Source organism: Bos mutus, chromosome 8 (assembly GCF_027580195.1).
Source record: "Bos mutus isolate GX-2022 chromosome 8, NWIPB_WYAK_1.1, whole genome shotgun sequence".
NCBI classification, from domain to species: Eukaryota; Metazoa; Chordata; class Mammalia; order Artiodactyla; family Bovidae; genus Bos; species Bos mutus.
Window position 1 is genome coordinate 3077273 of NC_091624.1, and position 27320 is coordinate 3104592.

General features: G+C 51.3%; 1 protein-coding gene across 9 annotated transcripts in view; it reads left to right on the forward strand.

Annotated features, from left to right (window-relative positions):
* CDK5RAP2 (CDK5 regulatory subunit associated protein 2) overlaps positions 1 to 27320 on the forward strand; it is a 183465-nt gene that overhangs the window by 87971 nt on the left and 68174 nt on the right. For 7 of the 9 annotated variants that reach the window (XM_070375007.1, XM_070375005.1, XM_070375008.1 and 4 more), the window contains exons 15-19: positions 9070 to 9167; positions 14899 to 15029; positions 17123 to 17232; positions 19338 to 19466; positions 25646 to 25741. In XM_070375007.1, coding sequence (XP_070231108.1) covers positions 9070 to 9167; positions 14899 to 15029; positions 17123 to 17232; positions 19338 to 19466; positions 25646 to 25741 — 564 coding nt within the window. The remainder of the gene's footprint in view (positions 1 to 9069; positions 9168 to 14898; positions 15030 to 17122; positions 17233 to 19337; positions 19467 to 25645; positions 25742 to 27320) is intronic. The other 2 variants (XM_070375011.1, XM_070375004.1) reach the window with 1 other exon arrangement.

The window sequence follows — 27320 nt, forward strand, 5'->3', positions numbered from 1 at the left end:
CTTACCGTTCCTCGACATTGACCAAATTTAATGGGATATTAAGATGCACAGTAACCCATAATCAGGCACAGTCTGTTTTTTTAAAACTTTTAAAAATGTTAAAGTGCAGTTAATTCACCCTCGTTGTGCTAGCTTCAGGTGTCCGCAAAGTGATGCAGCTCTGCGTGTGCGTGCGTGTGTGCGTGTGTGTGTGTGGGGGCCCCTCATCGCAGTGGCTTCTCTCATCCCGGCTGGCGGGCTCTGGAGCACAGGCTCAGCAGCGGTGGCCCTCGGGCTTAGTAGCTCTGAGCCGCGTGGGGTCTTCACAGACCAGGAGTTGAACCCATTACCCCACATTGGCAGGCGGAGGCTTAACCGCTGAGCCACTACGTAACTCCCTATATACTTTCTTCTTGAGATTCTTTTTCAACATAGGTTATTACAAGATATGAAACCTAGTTCCTTGTGTATACAGCTGCTGCTGCTGCTAAGTCGCTTCAGTCGTGTCCGACTCTGTGTGACCCCAGAGACGGCAGCCCAACAGGCTCCCCCGTCCCTGGGATTCTCCAGGCAAGAACACTGGAGTGGGTTGCCATTTCCTTCTCCAATGCATGAAAGTGAAAAGTGAAAGTGAAGTCGCTCAGTCGTGTCCGACTCTTAGCGACCCCATGGACTGCAGCCACCAGGCTCCTCCGTCCATGGGGTTCTCCAGGCGAGAGTCCTGGAGTGGGCGCCACTGCCTTCTCCGGTGTATACAGCAGGTCCTCGTTTGTTTTGTATATAGTGGTGTGTATGTGTCTGTCCATCCCAGATCCCAGCTTCTCTTCTCTCCTCTGCCCCTTTGGTAGCCACAGCTTTGTTGTTCTGTCTGTGAGTCTTCCTGTTTCTTAGATAAGTTCATCTGCATCATTTTTTTTAGGTCCTACACATACGGGTTATCATATGATGTTTGTCTCTGACCTCACTCAGTACAACAATGTCTAGGTTCATCCGTGTCGCTGCAGATGGCGTTATTTCATTCTTTTTATGGCCAGGTGATACTCTATTACATATACATACGCATCAGTCAGTTCACTTCAGTCGCCCAGTCACGTCCGATTCTTTGCAGCCCCGTGAATCGCAGCACGCCAGGCCTCCCTGTCCATCACCAACTCCTGGAGTTCACTCAGACTCATGTCCATCGAGTCAGTGATGCCATCCAGCCATCTCATCCTCTGTCGTCCCCTTCTCCTCCTGCCCCCCAAGCCCTCCCAGCATCAGAGTCTTTTCCAATGAGTCAACTCTTCACATTAGGTGGCCAAAGTATTGGAATTTCAGCTTCAGCATCAGTCCTTCCAATGAATACCCAGGACTGATCTCCTTTAGAATGGACTGGTTGGATCTCCTTGCAGTCCAGGGGACTCTCAAGAGTCTTCTCCAACACCACAGTTCAAAAGCATCAATTCTTCAGTGCTCAGCTTTCCTCGCAGTGCAACTCTCACATCCATACATGACTACTGGAAAAACCATAGCCTTGACTAGACGGGCCTTTGTTGGCAAAGTAATGTCTCTGCTTTTGAATATGCTGTCTAGGTTGGTCATAACTTTCCTTCCAAGGAGTAAGTGTCTTTTAATTTCATGGCTGCAATCACCATCTGCAGTGATTTTGGAGCCCCAAAAAATAAAGTCTGACACTGTTTCCACTGCTTCCCCATCTATTTGCCATGAAGTGATGGGACCAGATGCCATGATCTTCGTTTTCTGAATGTTGAGCTTTAAGCCAACTTTTTCACTCTCCTCTTGCACTTTGATCAACAGGCTTTTCAGTTCTTCTTCACTTTCTGCCATAAGGGTGCTGTCATCTGCATATCTGAGGTTATTGATATTTCTCCTGGCAATCTTGATTCCAGCTTGTGTTTCTTCCAGTCCAGCGTTTCTCATGATGTACTCTGCATTTAAGTTAAATAAGCAGGGTGACAATATACAGCCTTGACATACTCCTTTTCCTATTTGGAACCAGTCTTTTGTTCCATGTCCAGTTCTAACTGTTGCTTCCTGACCTGCATATAGGTTTCTCAAGAGGCAAGTCAGGTGCTCTGGTATTCCCATCTCTTTCAGAATTTTCCACAGTTTATTGTGATCCACACAGTCGAAGGCTTTGGCATAGTCAATAAAGCAGAAGGAGATGTTTTTCTGGAAGCTACACACACACACACACACGTATGTATATGGGGTGCATGTGTCCTTTCAGGTTAGAATTTTCTCTGGACCTTTGTCCAGGAGTGGGAGTGCTGGATCGCATGGCAGCTCTGTTTTTGGTTTTTAAGGTGTCTCCATACCTTTCTCTTACTCCTTGGAAGAAAAGTTATGACCAACCTAGATAGCATATTGAAAAGCAGAGACATTACTTTGCCAACAAAGGTCTGTCTAGTCAAGGCTATGGTTTTTCCAGTGGTCATGTATGGATGTGAGAGTTGGACTGTGAAGAAGGCTGAGCGCTGAAGAATTGATGCTTTTGAACTGTGGTGTTGGATAAGACTCTTGAGAGTCCCTTGGACTGCAAGGAGATCCAACCAGTCCATTCTGAAGGAGATCAGCCCTGGGATTTCTTTGGAAGGAATGATGCTAAAGCTGAAACTCCAATACTTTGGCCACCTCATGCGAAGAGTTGACTCACTGGAAAAGACCCTGATGCTGGGAGGGATTGGGGGCAGGAGGAGAAGGGGACAACAGAGGATGAGATGGCTGGATGGCATCACTGACTTCGATGGATGTGAGTCTGGGTGAACCTCGGGAGTTGGTGATGGACAGGGAGGCCTGGCGTGCTGCAGTTCATGGGGTCCCAAAGAGTCGGACACGACTGAGCAACTGAACTGAACTGATACCTTTCTCCCCAGTGCCTGCACCAATTTTATACCCCCGATAACAATGTAGGAGGGTTTTTTTTTTTTCCTCCACACTCTCTCCAGCATTTATTATCTGTAGACTTTGTAATGGTGGCCATTCTGATTGGTTTGAGGTCATACCTTATTGTAGTTTTGATTTGCATTTTTCTAATAGTGATATTGAGCATCTTTTCAGGAGGCACAGTTTGTTTTGAAATAAGATAGCAGCCCATCAGGTTTTTTTAAATTTTTTTAAAATTTATTTTTTAAAAATTTATTTATTTTAGTTTTTAACTTTACAATATTGCATCAGGTTTTTTAGATGGACAGATCGTCACTAATTTGAATATATTTAGTTAAACTTTACTATTTTGAATCATATTTTAGACATGTAAAAAATGGTGTAAATGTTGAACAAAATATTTCTAAATTTATTGGACAGTTGAGTGATTTAAAATTTCATGTCTGTAGTCTGATTGTCGGTATCACTGTGTTTTCAGTCTTTCAGGCTAATGTTTTCTGTACTTCTTAGAACCACAAGTATAAAGTCATCCCGTGGGCATTTCCATTATATTTTAGATCCTGGTGATGTTTAAATGACTGCAAAAATACTTAGGTATTTTAGCAAAGGTTTTAATTCTGTTCTGCAAGAGTAATTGCAAATTGAGGATAAAAGATTATAAATGATCTTTTAGAAATTGGAAATTTCTAGGTGTCAGTTTAAGAAATCCCAGCTGTTGCAGTCTACAGTATTTTTCCTCCTGAGAAAGGTGTTTTTTTCAGATTGTAGTTCTTTCTTTGTAGAAAACATGAATTTTTTTTTTTTCCCGTGCTCTGCCCTTGGCTGTTTTGTGTTGATTTTAGAGTTTATTCTCTACCCATTTCTGTGAAGAACTTGAGGCTGTCATGATGTCTCCACTGACTCTGGGCAGTCTGTTTTCCTTCTAATCGTGTGTGATCCTGAGAATTAATGCTGGATGGTCAGGGAATTGAAGGACAGGGAGTAAAACACAATGACCATGTTTAACTTGCTGCAGCCGGAGATTTATAGGTTGGCTGCTGACGTGGTTGGGACATCACTGCTCAATTTCCCGAGTAGTAAAATAAATGTCTGTGTTGCAGAGCTGTGACATAGCTCCTGAAATCGACCAGCCTCTATCTACCAGGCTACTGAATTGCCCTGATTACCAAGAAGTGAGCCATTAAGCTTGCTCTTCACGTGTCTGCGCCTCTCCAGATTGAGGTCTGGGCATTGCACGTGTTTCCTTCCGGTCTCTGAGGAAACTGGTGGGGCAGACGGTGCCTCGGCTTTGGTGTCGGCGTGTCAGTTCTACTGCTTGTTAACTCTGTGACCTTGGGCAAGTCACCTCCTCTCTGAACTCACCTTCCTAATCTGTAATATGGGGAGTTACATGCCTACCTCTTGAGATGATTAGAAGTAATGTACAGGTATCAGTTAAACTTCTTTTGACGGCAGGCCTTAGGATCCAAGGGTGAAGAGTTTGAGCAAAACAGCAATGAAAGGGAGTGTATATTGGGAACGTCCTGGAGACTCATAGGTGCCAAGGGGCGTGGACTCCAGGGCTCTGCCTGGTGTGGAGGGGCAGGGTGGAGGGTGGGGGGCAGGGGCTCCTCGTGATCTCCCTCGGGCCACCTGGCCCTCTGCTTCTGTGCTGAGGAGATCCAGGGGTTTTCAGCTCTGCCCAGGGAGCCAGATGACTTCACTGTAATCGGGCATGATTCAACGCCGAGGAATAGGTGATGGATGAAATGGGACCCAGACGGCTCCAAAGAGTTCATTTGTTTAACGTGGGTGAGCGATTTGCTTCTAGGAAGACACTGACTCACTCTGACTCCATTGTGCAAAATACCCACAGGGGTCTCTCCGCTTAAGACTCATTGGTCCCTGTATTCCCCTTGTATCTTTGTAATCAGCATTTCAGCATCTGCGGTGGCATTTGACCTGTGCCGAGCAGTGTGCCTGGCTCGGGATGACCCCTTGCCCCCGAGGGGTCCGCAGGCCTGTGAACTTGCAGTTGGTCCACAGGCTCTGGGTGAAGGGGAAGGTGAATCGGGCGCCTCGGGGCTGGGGGAGGGTCTCCCTTTGTAAGGTGTGAGGAGGGTATCCCTGGAGGGGGCTGCCTGCTGGAGTGTGGTCTCCAAGGAGGAGGGGCTGTTCCCCCTGGGGAGCCCAGGTGGAGGGGTTTCCTGACTCTGTTGGGACGGAAGGGCAGGAAAGGGAGCGCAGGTGTGGCCAGCTGGCAGGTGGAGGGTGGGGGCCGAGGCGAGCAGTGGCCTGGGAAACCCGGGGGAGGCTCGCAGTGGCTGCTGGAAGGAGGGGAAGGGACCCAGCCAGGCCCCCAGGCCCCACACCGCAGTGGGCGGTCTTCTGGGGCTTCTACCCCGGCTCAGGGCGATCCAGGTAAGGCCCCCAGGGTCGGGATTCTTTCCCTGGGTGTGTCTGTCCTACAGCTGGAATCTACACCATCCACCCACCCAAGGTCCATATTTACTCATCTTTCTTCCTAGTCCTTCTTGGTTAATTATGTACCTAAGCACACATTCTGACTGCAGCTTAATAGCTGAGTGGACTCAAAGACATGACCTGTCCTCTCGGAGAATCAGTTAATTCATCTGCACAGTGGGAAGGCTGATACACCTGCTGGGGTGGTTGTCGCTGTTAGAGATGACCTGTGTGATGGACCCAGCCTAGGACATAGGCATGGTGAGAGACGACCTGTGTGATGGGCCCGGCCTAGGACATAGGAGTGGTGAGAGATGACCTGTGTGATGGGCCCGGCCTAGGACATAGGCGTGGGGAGAGACGACCTGTGTGATGGACCCGGCCTAGGACATAGGCGTGGGGAGAGACGACCTGTGTGATGGGCCCGGCCTAGGACATAGGAGTGGTGAGAGACGACCTGTGTGATGGGCCCGGTCTAGGACATAGGAGTGGGGAGAGATGACCTGTGTGATGGGCCCGGCCTAGGACATAGGAGTGGTGACTGTGGCTGACGCTCATCAAGTGTTTACTCCATGCTGGGCATCAGCGCGAGAATGTTGTGTGGATTAGCTTAGCTCCTCTCTTTCACAGCCCTGTGAAGTATGCAGAATTATTAGCTCTGTTTATAGGTGAGGATATTGAAGTGCAGAGAAGTTGAGTGACTCGCTCAAGTTCACACAGCTAATAAGGAAGGTCACATGCTCTTAACCATCCCTGCCTCTCATGGTAGACGCTCAAGGTGTAGTAGGTTTTCTAATTTTCCTTGTCAGTGTTGGCTGACCTTTAATGCGGCTGACAGTGACCGTGTCCCCAGGCTCCCAGGGCTTTGCATCCATCGTGGGTCATTCATGGGTGGATTGAGGAGCTCAGGCCCTGGATCCTGGCCGCCTGGGTCCACACTCTGCCTCCGTACCGTGCCTCCATGCTCCGGTTCCCTCATCACCAAAATGGGGAGAGTGGTAAGGCCTGAGCCCACTGGCTTGTGAGGATTACATGAGAAAATGCTAGAGTGCACTTGGCACCATGGCTGACGGCCTCTTTGTCTGGATACCGTGGCACGTTCCTCCAGGCGCTGCCCCGGGGTCCTCTGTCTGCACGCGCGGTGTGTGTGCGTGGGAGCTGGCGCTGGGGACTGTGTACGGAGGCAGCTGGGCGCACCTTGAGCCACTGACCTGTGACATGAATTACAAGAGGGCCTGACGTTTCTAGCGCTGTGGGTGGCTGACTTCTCACGACCAAACAAGCGGGTTAGCGTGGAAACCTTTCGTTGGCAGGGTTGCCTTGACCTTGGTGGTAGCAGCGTTCTTCCAGGTAACGGGCTCCTAACCTTTTTGCCCTCTGTATCCCTTTGGTAATCTGCGGGAGCCAAGGCCTTCCCTGGAAAAGTATTTATATGCAGAAAATATGTGCACAGGTTTATAAAGGAAACCAGTTATTTTGAAGTTCGATTGTCAAAATATAAAAAGTTGGCTGTAAATATAAAAAACTGGTGTTGCTTTGGAGTGGTGAGCAGCGACTGCCGTAGTTTTGAAGTAGTGATAAGAATAGATATTTTGAGATACCTGCAGCGTGCACCTAGTACCTATGCTTCCTCTGCTGACCAAATCTCGGGGAAACACTCTACTGAACTGCTGGGGTTTGTGGCCGTAGCAGCGTTCCTTCAGCTCCTAAATGAAGAAAATGCTAAACTTCAGGTAGAGGTTAGTGGGAATGAAGATGTAGCTTTTCCCCCTCCTGCGTGTTTGAGTGTCCATCGGGGTCGGAAGCGCTGTCTCAGGACGCTACCTGAGCTTTAGGGGCCAGGCTGAGGCCACGTGAAACGTGAGGACCGTTTGCAGCCCCTCTCTGCACAGACCAGGTGTCTTCCTGGCATTCAGGACCACCTAGTCTGTGCCAGGGGTTGTGCACACGTTAACTTTCCTTCTTTATTTTTACTTTTTCTTATTTTGAAATAATTTCAGATTTATAAGCAGATTACAAGAATAAAGGGTTTTGCTTGTCCTGAGCCGTCTGAGAGTCAGTTGCTCGTGTGGAGCCCGTCGCCCCGAGTACTGGACTCCTGTGTGTGCACACTCCCCGAGTGTGCACTCCTGTAGAGGGGACGCGGTCCCGTGTGACGCCGCACGGCCGTCACACCAGGGGCCGGCAGGGACCCGCACCACCGCCGACCCTCAGGCTCATTCGCATCTCGCCCGCTGGCCCGCTAACGCCCTTCCTCACCGCAGGAGCCAGTTCAGGGTCACGTGTCGCATTTCACAGTCTTTAGCCTTCCGTCTTTTTGACGTTCTTGGCCCTGAGACTTCCGAAGTGTCCAGGCCAGGCCTCTTGTGGCGCCTCCTTCAGGTGGGTCTGTGCGACACTTCCTGGTGACAGGATTCAGCCGAGGCCTCTCTGGCAGGGTGTCCCGGGAGAGAGGCTGAGTTCTCAGCGTGTCCTCTCCGGCAGCACGTGGCTTAGATTTGCCCCATTCCCGGCCCTGCTGACTTGGGTGCCTGTGAGGGTGGCGTCTGCCTGGTCTCGACTACGCAGTCGCTCTTTCTCCCTTTGTAATTAGTATTTGAGGGGAGGTGTTCTGACTTAGGTACACACTCCGGTCTTCAGACTTTTGCCTATCAGTTTTAGTATCCTTTTATGGAGGCTGAACTATTTATTACCATGATGGTTGGCAAATGGTGATTCTTCTAACTGTATTATTCCTTCTACATTTATTAGTTGTTTTGCTGTAAAGAAAAGCCTGCTCTTCTTCCCGTGTATTAACTTACTCGTGGCCTTGTGGACAGGAACTTCGGTTTTCCTCAGTGGGTTGTATCTGTTACTGCTGTTATTTTGATGCTCAGATTGTCCCAGGTTTGGCCTTTTCAAACTGGCTCCTGTGTCCTTTTGACAGTGCTCCATTATTTAAGCACTTCCTTGTTTTCCGACGTGGCAGAGTGCTGTAGACATGGGTTGTTTCTGACTTTCTTGGCCTTTTCCCCTGGGATCCTTGGTTCCTCTAGCACACAGTTGAACTTTTATCTGCTTGTAGCCCTATAAAGTGGTGACGCTTTCCCCCATTTTTCAGGTGGCCCTAGTAAGTAGCTTCTTGCGGCCCCAGAACTGGTAAGTACCAGAGCCAAGATCTGAGCTGTAAATAAAGCTTCACATTTGTGGAATTCACAGAATTACATACGACTTCATAAACGAGGAGCCTGCATCTCAAAGAGGTGTGCTGAGCTGCCTAGCTGAGGTCACGTAGCCAGCAAGTGGCAGAGGCCCCTCAGGTCTCTCTCACCAGTCTGCTCACAGAGCCTGGAAAGCACGCGTCACCTGACCTATTAAGTCCCTTGTCCCTAATGTTGTCGGGTTTTGTTTGAGGAATGTCTTTTCTTGGGAGGAAGAACACATGTGGAAAGGCCACCTTCGTAGTGTTGTGAAAATGACGGCCTGCAGCTCTGAGGGGGTGCGGTCTCACAGAGGGCAGCTGGGCAGCAAGGTGCCCCTTCCGCAGCAGCTGGGTAACGTGTCCACTGTGGGTGAGCCCTGCACGCCGCCTCCGCTGCCGTGGGCGGTCGTTCCCCACTCCGCCTGCAGGTGGCGCTCTCCGACCGCGGCCTGGCCCAGAGCCTGGCACGGGGCATCACCTTTGGATTTACACACCAAAGCGTCCACATGTGTTTGCATAGTGTAAGGATGCGCTCCTTCGGAATTCTTCTCTTAATGTCAGATGCCCCTTGTCATTTTCAGGAAAAGCAACAATTAAGCTATGAAGAGCTGATTCAGGTCATAAAGAAAGAACGGGACATCTATACACGCCTGGTAAAATCTCTACAGGACTCAGACAGGTAAGGGCTTCTGTTGGACTGACACGTAAACAGAACACGCATGTGTTTTGAATAAATGCTGCTGCTTTCTGAGGCAGCAAAGACTTCCCACTTTGCTTAGGAAGCTTAAGATACTTGGACAGTGATTGCCTTTTTAAATCAGGTATTCCTACTTCCTTAGCAAGAGTGGTTGGAGAAGGCAGTGGCACCCCACTCCAGTACTCTTGCCTGGAAAATCCCATGGACGGAGGAGCCTGGTGGGCCACAGTCCATGGGGTCGCGAAGAGTCGGACACGACTGAGTGACTTGACTTTCACTTTTCACTTTCATGCATTGGAGAAGGAAATGGCAACCCACTCCAGTGTTCTTGCCTGGAGAATCCCAGGGACGGGGGAGCCTGGTTGGCTGCTGTCTATGGGGTCGCACGGAGTCGGACACGACTGAAGCGACTTAGCAGCAGCAGCAGCAGCAGCAGCAGCAAGAGTGGTATGATTTTTTGGGCAGCAAATACAGGATAAGGGCTCCCCAGGTGGTGCTAGTGGTAGGGAACTCACCTGGCACTGCAGGAGATGTACGGGTTTGATCGCTGGGTCGGGAGGATCCCCTGAGAAGGAAATGGCAACCCACTCTAGTATTCCTGCCCGGAGAATCCCAGGGACAGAGGAAGCTGGTGGGCTACAGTTCATAGGGTTGCACAGAGTCGGACACGACTGAAACGACATAGCACGTACATTGGATAAAAACATTACTAATACTAATTACTCAGGCTTTTACCAGACCTTATTACAGATACAGAAAGTGCCTCCACGTGTGCCACCTCTCCTAGCCCCCACGGCCGCTCTGAGCGGTAAATGTCATTACTGGCCCTGTTTTCCATAAACAAGGCCATGGAAACTTGGAGAGGTGAGATGACCGTCTAAAGTCTCGCAGGTGGTGAGTGACGGCGGTGTGTCCCTGTCCTGGCGTGGCCTGTGTCCTCACAGCACTGCCGCGGTGGGGTGGTGCCAAGAGGCATGGCGAGAATGCTGATGGTCGGCTGGTGGCCTGGCTCCCACCCTGGCCGGCTCCAGGCAGCTGACACCCCTGGGTCCCTCTGGGCCCAGCCCCGGGCTGGCCTCAGTGATTCTCCTGTGCAGAGGTCACGTCTGTGTGTGGTGGGATGGTGACAGGTGGAAGGGTATCAACCTCTGGGCTTCGTTTCACGGCTGCACAGAAGCGGACGGGCGGGCGGGCACGTCGACAGAGGACAGTCGGCCGCGGCCCCCGGCTCTCAGGGCAGGCTGCGGTGGGTGGGGGCTCATGATGTCAGCTTGTCTTCATCTGTTTATGTCTAAAATTTCCCGTCATAAAAGGCTGAGGAAGCTCACCCTTCACCGCTCCTTGTCTTCGGCCACAAAGGAAGCCCAAGAATACTGGAGTGGGCAGCCTATGCCTTCTCCAGCGGATCTTCCCAACCCAGGAATCGAACCAGGGTCTCCTGCAGTGCAGGTGGATTCCTTACCAGCTGAGCTGTCATACGTAGAGTCCTCGTTGTCCCTGGGGCGGGTTCCCTGCCTCTGCCTTCAGTGGGCTTCTGCACTCTGCTCTGCCCCCAACTCATCCTTGAGCATTCGAGGAACCCCCTTGTCGGGAGGCCTGCATGAGCCCCCAGGACAGGTGCCCCTCTGCTGTTCTGCCCTCGCGACGGCCCTCCCCTCCCTCCGTCACCGCCCTGCAGTGGCTGGCCGCCTCTCCTGGCCATCAGCGCCTTGTGGGCCGGCGTCCTGTCTGGCGTCCGCATGTCCCAGTGCTTGTCACAGGGGCTGGCACGCAGTAGGCCCTCGGGAGATACTCAGTGGATGAATTCCCTCTTTAAAGTCCGCCCCTCGCCCGCCCCCAACCCTTTTACGTTGAGATAATGTTCAGGATTTTTAGTCTGAAATGAGTTTTAAGGAAAATGAAAGCATGCTGATGAAGTTCTGGAGTCGGTCTCACTCTGAAAGGAAGCTTCTTTAAGAAGCCTCTGGGGCTCGTCGTTTTCACCTGGGGTGGGTTGAGTAGTCTGGGGACCTCAGATGGGGAGTGGGCGTAGTGGGCTTGACCGTGGCGCTAACCCTGACTGGGCGCCCAGAGGCTCTGTGGGCAGAAGTGACTGCTGTCACCCTCCTCCGCCTCACGGGTGGTGGCTCTGAGTCCTGCAGGCTCTTCCTTAATGAATCAAAGCGTGCATGGCACGAGGGCAGGCCAGACCGCGTCTAACGGATGCTTAAAAGGTCTCCTGTCCATGTTCAGAGTCAAAATGCATTCAGCAGCTCTCAGCTCCTGGATAAGTCACTTTTCACCCTGAGCCTCAAGATACATGTCAGTATTTGTGCATTGAGCTTGCCCTGCCTACAGACCTACCTGTTCACCTACCTCCCTACCTACCTTAGAGGGTTGTTTAAAACATGATGCTAATATGTGAAGTCCTGATGCCTGGCACAAAGGAAACACTCAATAAATGTAACACTTGTTAAGACTAACAGCGATGTGAGAAGTCTCATACGCCTCAGTATCCCATTGTCCGCACACTCAGCTTGCAGGGGGCTTTGAGCCCTCAGACCTTGCTGTAGCCAGAGGGCGGAGCCATGGGCTTGGGTGGGCTCAGCCACCCTCCAGGGCTGCTCACCCCCTGCAAACTGGCAGCGAAAGGTGGGTGACTGGAGATGGGTGACGTACTTGTAACTAAAGTTGGTAAGAGCAGGTGGGGAGAGAGCAGCTGGCCACGGACAGCTTTATGATTCATTCCTCACAGCGACACTTCAGCCCCGTGTCACAGAAATGGACATCTGCTCTCAGGGATATTAAGGGTATTTCTAAGCTCCTGCACTTAGGATTCTCAGAGCTCAGAGCTCCCTGGCTCTGGGGCCTGGGCCCTTACTGCACAGCTGTCATCTTGAGGACAGGGGACAGTTTGTGTTTGCCTGTGACTCAGATTTTCTCATTCTCAGCACTGTTGGGATTTGGGGCTAGATAAATTTTTGTCAAGGGCTTCCCAGGTGACTCAGCGGTAAAAGAATCCACCTGCAATGCAGGAGACACGGGTTCGATCCCTGGGATGGAGAGTCCCATGGAGAAGGAAATGGCAGCCCACTCCAGTATTCTTGCCTGGGAAAACCCATGGACAGAGGAGCCTGGTGGGCTGTAGTTCACGGGGTCACAAAAGGATCAGATGCAACTTAGTGACTAAAGAACAACAACAACTTTTTGCCTTGAGAGGCTGTCCTGTACATCGTAGAATGTTTAATGACGTCTCTGGCTTTTGCCACCACGTGGCAATGACACCCTCCCCTGCCCCAATTGTGACAACCAGCGCTGTCTCCAGATGCGGCCACATGTGCCCTGGGGAGTTTAAATCCTCTCCAGATGAAGATCATGGCTGTGACTCACGAGTCGCAGAAGGTTGGGCTTGTGAGTACCTGCTGTTTGGGAGTCGTTAACTTACATGGAAGGAAGGAGCTGATGTTTATCGAGACCTTGTGTGTGTCAGGCACTGTGCTGCACTCTTTCCCTTATAACATCTCACTGACTCCTCGAAACACCTGAAGGAAAGGCACCGTCCCCGCTTTACAGAGGAGGGCAGCAGGGCAGGCCGGTGATCTGACCGCTGAGGTCCTGGAGCCGATGAGTGATGGCGCCCTGGGGGCAGGCAGGCCCAGCTCCTGCCCGACTCCTCCCCGGAAGGAGGAAGGCGCAGGGCTGTCCTTTCTCTCTGAGAGAAGCTCCTTTGGTTCCCCCGACTCCTCACGCCGTGCAGGGATCCTGGGGCTGGGGAAACAGGGATGACCGACGCAGGAGCAGCAGCTGTGTACATTTCTCCCTGCCAGAGAGTGGAGAAGGAGTGAAGCGGTCAGCTCGCCCCAGCTCTCATCGCAGAAGCTTCGCTGGAGCAGTCTTTCTTTTTTTTCCCCCTGGTTAAATGTGTCTGCAGCACGACCGCATCCGAGCGAGTGCTGTGCTATGACACCTCTGTGAGGTTTTCCATCAGCCTTACAAATTGATCATTATGATTGTCTTGAAATGGAACTAGGTACAAGTTGCTGGGAAGGCCCCTTCCCTGGCAAGGAGGCTGCCTCACAGTGAACCATCTTCAAAGCAGCGAGCATAGAAGATTAGACATGATGGTTTATTTTCCTTCCAATAGATGTTGATTTCTTCGTGCAGTTCGATGGACGGAGCTGGAGGGAGTCGCTGGAGGAGAAGAGGGACTTGAGTCCGTGGCGCTCGTATCTTAGAGCGACGTCTCCTTAGCATTTGGGGCTGTGGACCCCTCTAGAACAACCCGATGAAAGCTGATGGGCCCGCTCCCTAAAAAAAAAACCCACACATTGATAAACTCTTTCCTACATTTTCTAAGTGTTGATGGGCCTTCTCGGGGAAAAAAGGTCACGTGCGAGACAGAGTGACGCATTTCTTGGTATTTAAGACGAGCTTTCTGACTCGCTAAGGCGTTTCAGGAGTCGCAAAGCGTGTTCGTTTGCTTTGACCCAGTCGTCGTGCTGCAGGGAATCTGTCTCCAGAAGCTAACCTGGGCGAGAAGCAAGCCTCTCGGCACAGGGCTTTGAGGGGACAGTGTGTGTGTCGCTCAGGTGTCTGCTGGAGTCCGTGTCCCTGCAGGAGCCTGTGGAGTCGGTTCAGACCCCTGCCGCGTGCTCACCCACGGAGCCCCGCCTGGAAGCACGTGCAGTCCGGCAGCCGCTGGCCGTGTGACCGCACACGTTTCAGTTACCACACCGGGCATTTGGTGCCTCGGGGTGTAGCCCCTTTCAGACGCCCAGCAGGCGCGACCCACCGGTGGCTGTGCCGTGCTCATCGGTGTGGATACAAGGCGTTCCCATCACTGGAGAGAGCTCGGGGGGACGGCCCTCCCCCGTCAGTGTGGATTCTGGGAGGTGGGCTTTCTCAGGGCCGCCCCTGAGTTCATCAAGCCCTCTGCGCAGGTCAGCACCGTATTGTTACATCGTCCCACCCCTCAAACAAAAGTCCATTTGGCTCTTCATCTGTGAGTGGCTAACCCACCGCTTTAGTCTTTTGTTGAACCTTAGATCAGTGCTTCAGTCCCTCCTGCTTTCAGCTCTCACTCTTCTCTTCTTTTTCTTGTCCCTCTTGCCCCTCGCCCTTAACCTCCAGCGCCACCTCTTTTTGGGGTGACAGCAGACCCTCTAGAGCCTTCCTTCCATACCCAAGCCTGTGCAAGACAGTATTCCAAACAGAGAAACATTCCGAAGAATTAAATGATATCTACCTAGCTACATCTGGAGCAGAAACTTGGGAAAGGACCCAACTGTTCACTGATAGGGGAGGATTTAAAGTAAACGCTGGGTCGTTTACCCAGCTTAATATTACATAATCATTAAAAGTGATGCTTGTAAATTATTTCTGAAAATGGAGGGAGATATTTAAACGAGCAATGCACAATGTAGTTTTTTATGTCCAGTATGATTTCAACCTTATAACAATACTCAGGGAGAAAGATTAGAGGGAATACAGTCTGCCATATGTTCTTTGATGTTGGGGTTATAGTAATTTTTGCTTTTTTCATACTTATATTTAAAAATATTTTTTTCACTTTTATATTTTAAATGTTCTATGAACTTGTATTTACTTTTATAGCCAGAAAAAGAAAAAAAGACAAACATCTCACAAATAACATAAAAATCAAAGGAAGGCTGGCTGGGTTTTTTTACAGCACAAGTAGATCTTTTATAAATTATGGTATCTTGTTTTACCAAAGTGTCAGTGCCCTGCAGGCTGAGTTGAGCAGTGTCTTTGCCCTGCGGAAGCGGCTGGAGTGGGACGTGCTCTCGTACCAGCACCTGCGGAGGGCCCTGGAGGAGCAGATCAGCGAGATCCGGCGGCGGGAAGGTACTCGCTCCCTTGCATGCGTTTGCACGTGGAGGGCCGTGCGGAGCTTGGCAGGAGTCCTCAGGCTTCAGTAGGAGACGCAGCACCTTGGGGCTTTCGTCTGGGGAGCCTCTTTTGCAGGGACAGTGTTTTTGCTGCTCTTCTGGCCTGGACTCGGGTGGCTGCGGCCGGTGGCGGCTGGGGCCCAGCACGTTGCGTTGGCTCCCTGAGGGCCAGCTGCAGGGCCGCTTGCTCACTGCCCCCGCTCTGTTCTGCATCATTTGACTTCTAGCTCCAGATAACCTCAGGGCCTCGTCATCCCCTTTCTCGGATCAACAGCACTCATTGCCCCAAACATCTGGGTCTGGCCTCCCCAGGCACCCAGTGCGTAGACGCGTGGGGGTGAAACTGCTGTTTGCTGCTGGAATACTGCTTTTCGAATTGTCGTGACCACAAGGGGCTATGATTCGGGAGGGTCCCATGATGCCTGTTTTTCGAATTGCCCTGGGAGGTCCCATGGTACCTTCCCTGCTGTGCTCAGGACAGCAGCATTTGGCCCCCTCGCTGCCTAGAACCAGGCTTCCCTGGTGGCTTAGACAATAAAGAGTTCACCTGCAGTGCAGAAGACCCAGGTTTGATCCCTGGGTTGGGAAGATCTCCTGGAGAAGGGGAATGACAACCAACTCCAGTATTCTTTCTTGGAGAATCCCGTGGACAAAGGGGCTGGGCGGGCTACCGTCCGTAGGGTCGCAAAGAGTCAGGCACAACTGAAGTGACTAGGCCTGCATGCACTGGCTAGAACCTGAGTCCTGTAGACTCCAGATTGGTATCTTCATCCTTTCCGTGTCTCTAGCCTGGTGCTGGCATGTATGCTTAAAGTCAGTCATCGCAGTGATAGGTTTGACAGGTCTTGAGCACCTGCTGTGTACAGGGCACAGTGGGAGGCCCTTAACATCTCACCCCGATCCTGGCCGTCGACCCATTGGGTAGAGTAGGCACTGACATCACATCACAGATGAAGACACCCAGATTTGAGCCAGGACACCTTCCGTTGAAGTCCAGCTCTTTACAGCATGCTAAGCATATCAGCTCTTCCCCACGTGTGCTAAGCGAGATCCTGCTTCACTCACTGCCTAGCCTGGCCCCTCTCTGCCCCCGCGCTCCTAGCCTGGCCCTGCTCTGCCCTCGCGCTCCTAGCCTGGCCCCTGTCTGCCCCCGCGCCCTCTGCATAGCCTGGCCTCTCTCCACCCTCGCGCTCCTAGCCTGGCCACTCTGCCCTCGCGCTCCTAGCCTGGCCCCGCTCTGCCCCCGCGCTCCTAGCCTGGCCCCGCTCTGCCCTCGCGCTCCTAGCCAGGCCCCTCTCTGCCCCCACGCTCCTAGCCAGGCCCCTGTCTGCCCTCACGCTCCTAGCCTGGCCCCTCTCTGCCCCCGTGCCCTCTGCATAGCCTGGCCCCTCTCCACCCTCGCGCTCCTAGCCTGGCCCCTCTCCACCTTCGCGCTCCTAGCCAGGCCCCTCTCTGCCCTCATGCTCCTAGCCTGGCCCCTCTCTGCCCTCATGCTCCCTGTGAGAGTGTGAGCTTTGCTGCAGAGAAAGCAGACCCTTCATGGGTGACCCAAGACTCCCCATCATAGATCTCACAGGCAGTTTCTCCTCTCAGTGTGGACTCGCTGCCACGGTGGACTCTGGAGCTGGAAAAAAAAACACATCAGGCACTTTTTATTTCCCTTGAGTTCTACCCCTGAGGGTCACATCTGATTTTTCTAAACAGAATCACTCCCTTATTTAAACTGAAAAATCACCACTTATTTGTGCCACTCAGAATGGTCTGCAGACAACACTGGATACGCAAATTATAATTCAGAATTGGCGCAGGGAAAGCCTGCGGCCCACGATGAACCCCTGCATTGAGTATCAGCCTGTAGAGACCCAGGAAAATTGGCTCCCGCCCCAGAGGAGGGGCCCTGAAGCCCTAGGAGTGCTCGCGCCCCTCCCACCCCTCCTGCAGCTCAGGTGCATTAGGTGGGCCGCACTGGGTGGGTCTGGGCAGGATCTCCTTCTGACGTTCTGTTGCTCTCCTCCTTTTTTTCTTTCTTTTTTTTTTTTCTTGGTGCAGAAGAAACATTTTCATTTTATAGTGATCAGACATCCTACCTGAGCATTTGCCTTGAAGAACACAGTCGGCTGCACGTGGAACATTTTTCTCAAGAAGAGCTTAAGAAAAAGGTATTGACTTTATTAACTTTCAGTGCTTTGTTAGTTATTTGTTGTCTCTTGGGTTCCTGATCAGAGGTGTGAGGTTCCAAAAGCCCTTCTCCCTGCCTCTGCTGCCTCTCTCCCGGCCCGTCTCTCCACGGACATTCCATGGAGACCGCCCCCCCACCCCCCGTGTCTGATGCACTCTTTCTCAGGCTTGAGGACCCCCACCCAGGCCCCATCTCCTCCAGGAAGCACCCCATCCCCCCTGGAATTAGCCCTCTTTCCCTCTGGTCTTCTTCCTCTCTTCTTGTACCTGATTTCATTGATGTCCTTGCTATACTGGTCTATAATTATCTGATTATTCTTCTATATCCCCAATAGGCCACTCACCTTAAAGTGAGTGTATCTTATTTATTTCTGATTTCCCAGTGCCTGCCTGGCACATATAGTGGGAGTTAATAGATGGTTTTTGAAAGAATAAAGGTTCAGGTTTGGTCAATAAATCTTTTCTAAAACTTGGAAAGGTCTTCCCATCTGTTATCATTGGTGTGGTTAGGGTGGTTGAGTATTTCAAGGCTCTAAGAGCCATTGATAAGAGGAGGAAGTGTGAACTCAGAGGACACTGTGGTTTATTGTAAAATGATCATCTGTGTGTGACAGGTTCAGATTCTGTCTTGGAATAAGTCGCATCCTGGTAGAGCAGATGGATGTGTGTCCGAGCCGTGTTACTGCAGAGTGCACAGAGGGCTGTGTCAGGCAGAGATGCGAGGTGCAGGCGCAGCAGAGAAAGAGAGGTTGTCTGTCTGGTGGGGGTAGGGGGTGGGGGAGGCCCTTCCCAGATCAGAGGAAGCGTCTCAACAGAAATGAGACCTGAGGTGGGTTTTGGACAATGAGTAGGAGCTTATCTAACTAGAAAACTTTCTCGGCAGAGAGGGAGAGGAAAAAAGGTACAGAAAAGATAAAAAGCAGGAGTGTAGAAGTTTAGTTATGTTCAGAGGAATGCAGCAGGAAGCACTGAGGCATCTGTCCGTGTTCTGAGGGTGAGGAAGCTGAGGTGGTAGGAGCCACGGCTGGTCCCTACTGTGGCTGTGTGTCGGGCGGGAGCTAGTCCCCTTGGCTGGCACTCCGTGGCTGTTTGCAGGGTCAGACTGTCTCGTTCTTCCCTCTGTAACCTTTAGGGTTGGGTCTGATTGGTGTTACGTTTGGGTGCAGGGGACACCTGCTCTTTGTGCTGAGGTGGGATTTCCCGCTTATTTCAGGGGCGAATGATTACCCCTTGAAGAAGGGTTTGGAAAGTCACTGACCACTGGAATTTGAAGTTTGCAGGAAATAAAGGTGGTGTCTGATCAGCTGCTTATGCACCTGTCCTTGTGAGACCTGTGCCTTAAGGAGGGGCCTTGGACCGGGAGTCCAGGCCTGACTCTGCTTTGTGCGGGCAGCTGCCCTTGCCCGCTTGACCTGGCACTCTGGCCAGTGTTGTACATCACTGAATTCTCCAGGAACCCCAGCTCTGGGGCCTCGGGCAGTGAGCTGCTTTATACCTGAGGCTTTTCCTTGTCAAATGGGGACAGTCACACCGGCCTGTGCACCTCCGTGGGATTTTTGTAAGGAGTGATTGACTAAAGCTCGAGGGAGTGTTTCAGTTGCCATGAATTGCTTTGGAACTGAAGACTGTTGTTATTCTGGACAGTGGTAGATAGGCATAGAGAGAGGAAGGTGGAGGCCATAGAACAAGCCTCCGACACAGCCTCAGAAGTGTCAGTCTTGGGGATTTTCCTCTGGAGGCTCTCAAGTGCAAGACAGAGGTGCTGTACGCTGTCATGGATGGGGTACTTAGACTGCGCTGGGGGCATTAGTGCACCGTGGCCGTGGTCACCTTCCGTTCTCGTGGTAGCCCATTCTACAGAAGTGGAAACGGAGGCTTAGACCAGGCAGCTTGCCCAGGATCTCTGGGGCTACAGCAGAGAGATGCTGGTGTTTTTCTCACTGTACCTGGGGGGAGCCTGAAGCCTGGAGTCAGGCCGCCTGGCTCTCCGTGACTGTGATGCTGGGAGGTCTGCTCAGTAACCATGGCCCCAAGAGGCAGAAGTGTGCCTGTGGGTAGCCGGGCCTCTCCTGCTCTGATCTCCCAGGTCGGCGACCTTATCCAGCTGGTGAAGGAGCTGTACGCGGACAACCAGCACCTAAAGAAAACCATTTTTGATCTTTCCTGCGTGGGTTTCCCAGGAGACAACAAGCCTGAGTCAGTAGATCAAACAGAGGTAAGAAGGAATGCTCTTACCATCACGAGCTCATCACAAAGAGTAACAGCCCCGCACATGTGTCAAGGCTGCGTCTGTTCTGGGGGTCTCTGTGGAAATTCCCTTTGCTCTGGACGGGCTTTGGAGGCCTTCTTAGGTCAACAGGTCTGCCCGTAGGTTTCCTGCAAGTTTGGGTCGTTTCTGGGAGGATGCACTTGATATTTTGTGATGCCCACACTCCAGGCCTGGCCCTGGGATCTGGGCTGCAGGTCACGGGCATCTGGGCACGTCTGGAGGACTGGTAAGGTCCCAGGAGTCGGAGAGTTGTCCCGTCACCAGTCACTCCGGTAGTATAGATGGAACCTTAACAAACCCATTACCTTGGAAAAACAAACGAGTAAACACTCTTTCCGTCTCCTTCCTGAGTTAACCCTCTAAATGCGCCTTCTCACTGCCATGCATCTTCCCCTGGCTTTGGCCGGATGCATGTTCTTTCTTCCCGCACTTACCCGGGACCCCCTGCGCCCTGCCCCCACGGCGGACCCGATAAGGAATAGACAGTCGGTGTCCCCGGGCCCACATGTCCAGCTTCCTGCCTCTGGAAGTTCTCGCGTGGCGGCATTTGAGAGTCTGAAAGGGCCAGGGAAGGTTAAGTCCTGGCGTCTGCGCTGCAGAGTGTGTGGTTCCTGGGCGTGCGGGTTGCTCTGGCAGCCCACCCCGGGGGCAGCAGAGGAGCCCTCTTGGCCCGTTGAGTCTGGCTCTCTCCTCGTCTTTGTGCTTTCCTCAGTCAGTGGCCTGACCACACACAGTGGGGGGAGGCGGGTCCTGCTGTGACTCAGGAGGAGCTTATTTCCTGAGTCCCTGCCTGGGCCTGACACTCCCCGAGGGGTGCCTCGCTCCAGGCCGGTGTTGGGCTAGTTAGTTTCAGAACTCTGGACCTGTGCTTGCCATGAGATGCACCCGGGCCCCTTGCACTTGGGTCCCCCACACTCTCCCTGGTTGGCCTTGTCTTGAACCCAGCCTCGTGTGCCACGTAAAGGGAGAGCCCGTTGCTACACCATTTCTAGGGAAAGATCCGTCAGCCTGAAGTGGTCTCCTCCCTCCTTCAAAGTGGGAGGCTCTCACAGGTGTTTATTCCTCCCTCCTTCAAAGTGGGAGGCTCTCTCAGGTGTTTACTCCTTCCACCTTCAAAGTGGGAGGCTCTCTCAGGTGTTTACTCCTCCCACCTTCAAAGTGGAAGGCTCTCTCAGGTGTTTACTCCTCCCACCTTCAAAGTGGGAGGCTCTCTCAGGTGTTTATTCCTCCCTCCTCCAAAGTGGGAGGCTCTCACAGGTGTTTATTCCTCCCTCCTTCAAAGTGGGAGGCTCTCTCAGGTGTTTATTCCTCCCACCTTCAAAGTGGGAGGCTCTCACAGGTGTTTGTGCTGTGCTCTGGCCATCTGCTCCCTTGGAGAGACAGAATATTATTGATCTTAGTCTCCAGGGCTCCAGATAATTTTGAGAAGCAAGAATATGTGCGGTCCATTTAGGGAGAAACAAGTCTCTTGGTTTGTTTTCTCCAAGGCAGTGTTTTTAATAAGCCACCCATTCTTCATCTGCTTCATCTGAGTCGCAAATGGCGAGAGTGTGTGTGTTCGTTTGCTCTTTGAAAGAAATCTGTTAAATGTCCTCTCATGTCCTCTGGAGGACAGAGAGTTTTTCCTCTTTCCACTCTGAGGTCTTAATAGCAGCCAATTCAGACCTGAATCGTTGGTCAGGTTGCACGGCAATTTTATGATCCCTATGAATAGCCGTGTCCTTTGCTGCCCCAGCCCGTCTTCCCCCAGAATGCAATGGGAAGATCCACGCGGCAAGGGCGGCGTTCCCACAGGCATCCTGAGCTGGGAGAGGAAGGAGAGGTTGTGAGGGCCGAGGGGAGGCTGCTGTTCCCTGGGAGGGCGTGTGGCTCTCTCCTTTGATGAGCAACACGGCAGAGACAAACGGGAATGCCTGCGTGGGCCACAGCCTCGTCGGGGCAGCGGCTTGTGAAGCAGGGATGGGCCCCGCTCCAGCTCTCTGGGAGCCTACGAGTCAGAAAAGGAAAAAAAAAAGACAGCAAATATATTGTGTATTTTTAAGTATACTCAGTCTTTTTCCTCCAGTATTTAATTAACCCACAGCATTGCCTAAATTTGGAAAATTCAGAAATGACCCCTGACCTGGCACTTCCCAGAGCCTCTCCCCCTCCTCGTGTGCAGCGCGTGTACACGCGCTCGTGGCCCCGTTTCCCGTGTGCCCCAGTGGCTGCCGCGTTAGCACGTCTTACTCCGTCTTGGGGGTGCCCTGGCTTTAACTCACTGCCTCGCGACTGTCGGGCATGGAGGTTGTTTCTAGGGGTTCACTATCTTAAATTACCTGATGAATGTCTGGACACAAATCATTTTCTGGGCTTACACTTCTTTTTTTTCCCCTTAGACTGTGTTCCTGGATGAGTAATTACTAGGTCAAAAGTACACATACAGATATGTATATGTGTATGTGTATATATAATAAGCATATAATTTATTTTCATATTATGGCCCTGCACACACACGGCTTTTAACTTGATAAAGGCTACGAAGAGCAGGAGGCCCTGATGCAGTTTGCCAGGTGTGTCCTTAGAACAGAGGCCCTGGGCTGGAGTCCCCCTGAGCTGGGCACACAGTGCTTCTTCCCTGCATGTGGGCAGGTCACAGAAGAACCAGCCAAATCAGCAGAAAGCCAAGAACAGGCATCCTTGTGTTTTAAAGCATATTAAAAAAAAAAAAAAGTCTCTCGTGGGCTTGCTCTGATTTCCCTGTATTTTTTTGTGGACTATACTTTATGTATTCTGGGAGATGTGGTTGAGGATGGACGTGCGGGAGTGATTTGAACGGCCCGCGGTCAGGGAGGTGAGCATGGCCAGCCTCGGGTGTGTGGCACGCAGCTGTCACCTCTGGGGGCCAGATCACGCGTGCGAGCACCCAGGAAAGGCTGCTCGCTATCATCATTTACTCAACGTTGTCATTTTTTTAGGGATGGTTAGAAAACTAAGGGTTTTTTTTTTTGGCATGGAGAGGAAACATGGATTAGGGGCATAATTTAATTGAACTCATGTGTAGGGCTGTCATCTTGAATAAGAAACAGACCTAGTGTGACTTCAGAGGACAGAAGTGGAGCTCAGAAGTATAAGCTCGTTAGCATCTGGTATTAGCAACAGACTAGAATTTGGTTTGTCAGAAGCAGATTGAATTTCATCGAAAGGAGGATGCGTCTAACAATTTGACTTCGTAAGTTGTTACGAGTTGTAGCCAACTTGTGAAGCCCTTGGCATGGTGCCTGGCGTGTAGTGGGCAGTCACTATGTAACACAGCTACTTCAGTGTTGCTTTTTAGTGAAGTGTGCGAGCTGCGACTCCAGCCCTTTTCTGACTCTGTTCAGTGTCGTTTCGGGGCCCTTGTTAACGGGAGGATTCTGGTCCATTGAGCCTGGCACGGGGCCTGCGAGTCTGCGTTTCTCACGCGCTTCCGTGGCTCCAAAGAACACACTTGAGCAGCAAGATCAGAAGCAATGGTTCCAGCTCTTTGTTTTGGGAAAAAAAAAAAAAATTTGGGAAAAAAAATTGTCCTTTTAGCAGTGTTTCCTGAGCACTGGGCACTGGTGTTAAAACTGAGCCAGACATGGTCCCTGCCCCCTGGCGAACGTGATGCGGAGAAGCAGAGCTGGGACAGGGCCTGGGGGCCCTGGGACGGTCCCGCCTCCTCTTCTGAGGTCAAGAGCTTCTCTGTGGAAGGACAAGGGGCGTCTGCAGAGGCCCGAGAAGGAATAGCCCAAGAGGTGGCGGCAGATCCAGGCCACGCATTTGTTCAGGAGAGACGTCTAGGGAGGGCCCTGCTGATTTGTGTCAGACACTCGAGCAGACAAGAGAAAAAGACAGCGGGGAAGTCGCTGGGGACCGAGCAGTGGAGCAGTGAGGGGAACAGAGGCTGCGTGGCAGTGGGTGGAGAGGCAGCGAGGGGAAGAGGCGAAGGGCGAGCGGGGCCCGTGCGGGTGTGTAGGGCTCCTCTCCTGCGGGTGGTGGCGCCAGAAACACCCGCCTGCCGCGACACGCTGGTCTCTATTGCCTTTGCCTTTGAAAACCGATCAGTCACATATGGCATGGGTGACATTTCTCTGTGTCACGGTATTTAATTTCTTGATCAGTGCTGGAGATTGAGATCTGACTTAATTTTAACCAAGTCAGCAGAGGTAAAAGGAAACGAAAGCAAGTTTTTATTTCAGAGTACTTAGTAATGGTGTGGTTGTGGTTCTGGAAATGAAGAATAGCTTGCAAGCTTTTGTGATGTCATTTTGGAATGACACATGTTAACAATACTTTTTGCTCAGCTATACCTGCGGGAAGACCCTTCTCCTGATCCTCAGGGTGGGGGGCAGCGCCTCTCTGCCTCCTTCCTGTTCCCAGGAGGGTTCGTGCTCCTGCCATAGAAGGTCTTGGGGTCCTTTCCTAAGGAGTTTCTGGAGGGTGTTGGCAGCAAAAGCCACGTTGCAGAAGGTGAGGGTGCACAGTCCTTTCAGGAAGCCTGGAGAGAGGCAGGCAGCACTAGTGACCAGAGCTGTCGGTGGACCAGAGAGGAAAACGCCATTACTTGGCTTTTTTTTTTTTAAGAGAGAGGCTCCCCCCTCCCCACCCCCCCCCGCCCCAGCGTTTTATTGTGAAAAAACTCAAATATAGCAAAGGGAAAAGAACTTCAGAGTGGACACCCATATACTCACCCCCTAGATTCTATTATTAATCTTTTCCACCAGCTATCATCCTTCCACCTTATCTTTTTGATAAATTTTCATGTAAATCACAACCAGTATGTTGTTACAGTCAGTCGTGTCTGACTCTGCAGCCCCATGGATTGTAGCCCACCAGGCTCCTGTCCATGGGATTCTCCAGGCAAGAATACTAAAGTGGGTTGCCATTCCCTTCTCCAGGGGATCTTCCTGACCAAGGGATCAAACCCGGGTCCCCTGCCTTGCAGGCGGATTCTTAACCATCTGAGCCACACATGTAAGATTCTGACCCTGGGAAGTTTTCTGTAAAAGACTTTCCGAAGTCACTTTGCTTTATTTTTTTCTTCCAAAACAAGGGTTTCCTTTAGAAAGAAGATCAGGAAAGTTTGAGTTGGGCTGGGAAAATTATGGGGTGAGGGACTCAGTGTAAGAATTCCTGAAATCACAGCATGGAGACAGAACCTCGGATGTGTCGTATGTACGGCACGGCGGCCGGTGGCGGAGGCTCAGCTCGTGGTTTAATGCCGTGGTGCCAAGCTCACTCCTCCATGGGTGAGGTGAGCTTCAGTCCAGTTTTTGAAATGGCATTGGTCACCTCCCCTCTCACTTTTTCTCTGGATGATCTGAGTGTCTCATGCTAGAGTTTTTGCTCTTCCAGAGAGCTGGGATCTGGCCCTGTTGACAACTGCTGTCCCTTCTGTAGAATACAGACTGCAGAAGCTTTGGGATTTACACTGCTTTAGCACATTAGGGATTTAGGCCATCTTTCTAAATAACTCTCCTTCATTTTCAAAAGCAGAAAGTTATTGTCAGGCAGGCTTGATACTCTGCTCATTAGCCATGAGGACTTTTCATCAGCGAAATGACTATGCGGCTGAGACCGTCCATTGCAGATGCATGACCGTCCAGGAAGAGGTTCAGCCCCTGTGCTAAACAGGGGCAGGTTTGCAGAAACTGGGCTCACCATAACTTTCATTTCCTGCTTTCTTGCTGTTTGATATTTTCAATCCCATCAATAGCTATTTTCCAAAATCTGGTTACTTTTCTATAATCTGAAAGCGAATTCAGCAACGGCAGAAATGGGAACAGCACATTGGATGGCATACTCAGCTTCCAGTTGGTCAGGAAGGCTGTGCGAGGGCAGAGGGAGATGGCTGTCCTTATTTCTCGGGGAATTTGTCCTTAAATTTTGCCTGATTCCAGGCAGCTGTGTGTGATTTGCCAGCACTAGCAACTCTGACTTTGGCTAATTTTTATTTCTTGGCTTTGGCATTTGTCTCTGCCTCTTTTTTCGGTTTTTGGTTTTTTTTTTTGTTGTTGTTCGTTCTGCATCTTTTAAAAAAAGACATCACCGATTTCTTCATACATATTCATGATGCACACATTTTTGGGTTGCGTTTTCACACCATGCCATGCTCCATGTAGCTTCTGGCTAGCAAGGAGGACGAGGACTCAACCAGAACTGGAGAGGAGGACGAGAGTAATTTGCTGAGTGACGAGTGTCTGGAGCAGCGTCACAAGGTAGGAACACGCCCCTGTCTGTGCCCAAGCCCGTCTCCCGTCTGGAACGAGTCCAACGGGTTACTGTTCCCTCCGCCTGTGTCGAGTGCCTGCCGTGTGCCCGTGGGGAGCAAAGAGAGGAGCTCTCTCCCTTTGCAGAGGCTACAGGTGTGGTGGTAGAGCCACTCAGGAGACAGGAGAGCAGACATATAGTTGTAAATAAAAAATGTGGCTCTTATAGAAGAGTATTAAAATAGGTCTTGGACATTGGGCCTACACAGCTCTTTAGAACTCTGACCCAACCCATTCATTTTATGCATTGGAATCAGAGGCCTGGGAGAGGAGATGGTTCGTCTGGGGCTCAGAGTAGGTCAGTGACACAGTCGGGACCCGTGCCCTTGTCTCGGGGACAACTGTGGACCCCCAGATCGTTTGCTTGCTGTGTAAGGAGCCACCGATAGAGCCACCCTTTCCTTCCCTGGGCCCGTCTGCAAGCTCCTGATCTGAGACCCGGATTAGTGCCGCCCCGGGGCTGTGAAGAGCTTCGCTCCAGGCGCATGGAGACTGAACGCTTGGAGCAAATGTTCTCCAAGTTGAAAGAACTGTAGACCAGTGTGTGGTGGGAGCTAGGAGGCTGCAGATTTGACGTTTGTGGCTTTCAAGGTGTTCAGGTTCATGGAGTCATCTTGTGAGAGTTTTGGAGAATGAATTAGTTAAAAGTCGGGGCTCTGGAATCAGATGTGATTTTGAGTCTTGGTCACTATCTCTGTGACTTTGGTTACTCCTTGCTTAACCCCTAAGCCTGTGTTTCCCCATCAATGAAGAGAATAATACTCCCTTGTTAGAACTGTTGTGATATTTAAATAGAAGATATGTACTAATTGCTCAGTGAATGGCAGCAACCTTTCTTTTTATTATTATATTCTAGACTTTTCCTTCTGTGGAGCTTGCTTATTTAGATGGATTTAATAACTAGATCGGTGGCAAACAAGACCCTATAAATAACAGCTCATATGTGTGGGTCTTGTCTTCTGTTTAAAAACCTCAAGCATTTTACATGTGTGGAGAGAGGGGTGTGGTGGCCAGTGTGTATGTTACCAGCTGTAATGAAGCCAAGGGGAGTTATTTATAGACAGGTAGAAGAAATTTACAGCTCTGGAAATGGGGAGGAAGAATGCTAATCGCAGCACCTCAGGACATGCCCGGCACAGGCTTTAACTAGGTGTTTCCTTGGCCTCACTCCTCTGGGACCCTCAGTGACCCAAGAAGGCGGTTCCGTAAACATCTCATCTCCATGGGAATTAGGAGCTCTCCATGGTCCTGATGAGACAAATCAAAGTCACGATAATTAGGATGTGTCTGTAAGGAGGCTGGCTTTCTGATATATAATGAGGAAGATACATTGCAAGAGGTGTATAATAAATGTCTGCAGCATTGTGGGTAACAATTAACAATGTTCTGGATTCTTCTTAGAAGGGAAATGTAGAAAGTAGGCCGTGGGGTAGGGGAACACAGCTAGAGCGGGTAAGACACCGTGGCACGAACTGAAGTGGGCCCGCCATCCCGTTTTGTTCTCGTCACTGCCTTGGCAGGTGGCGTT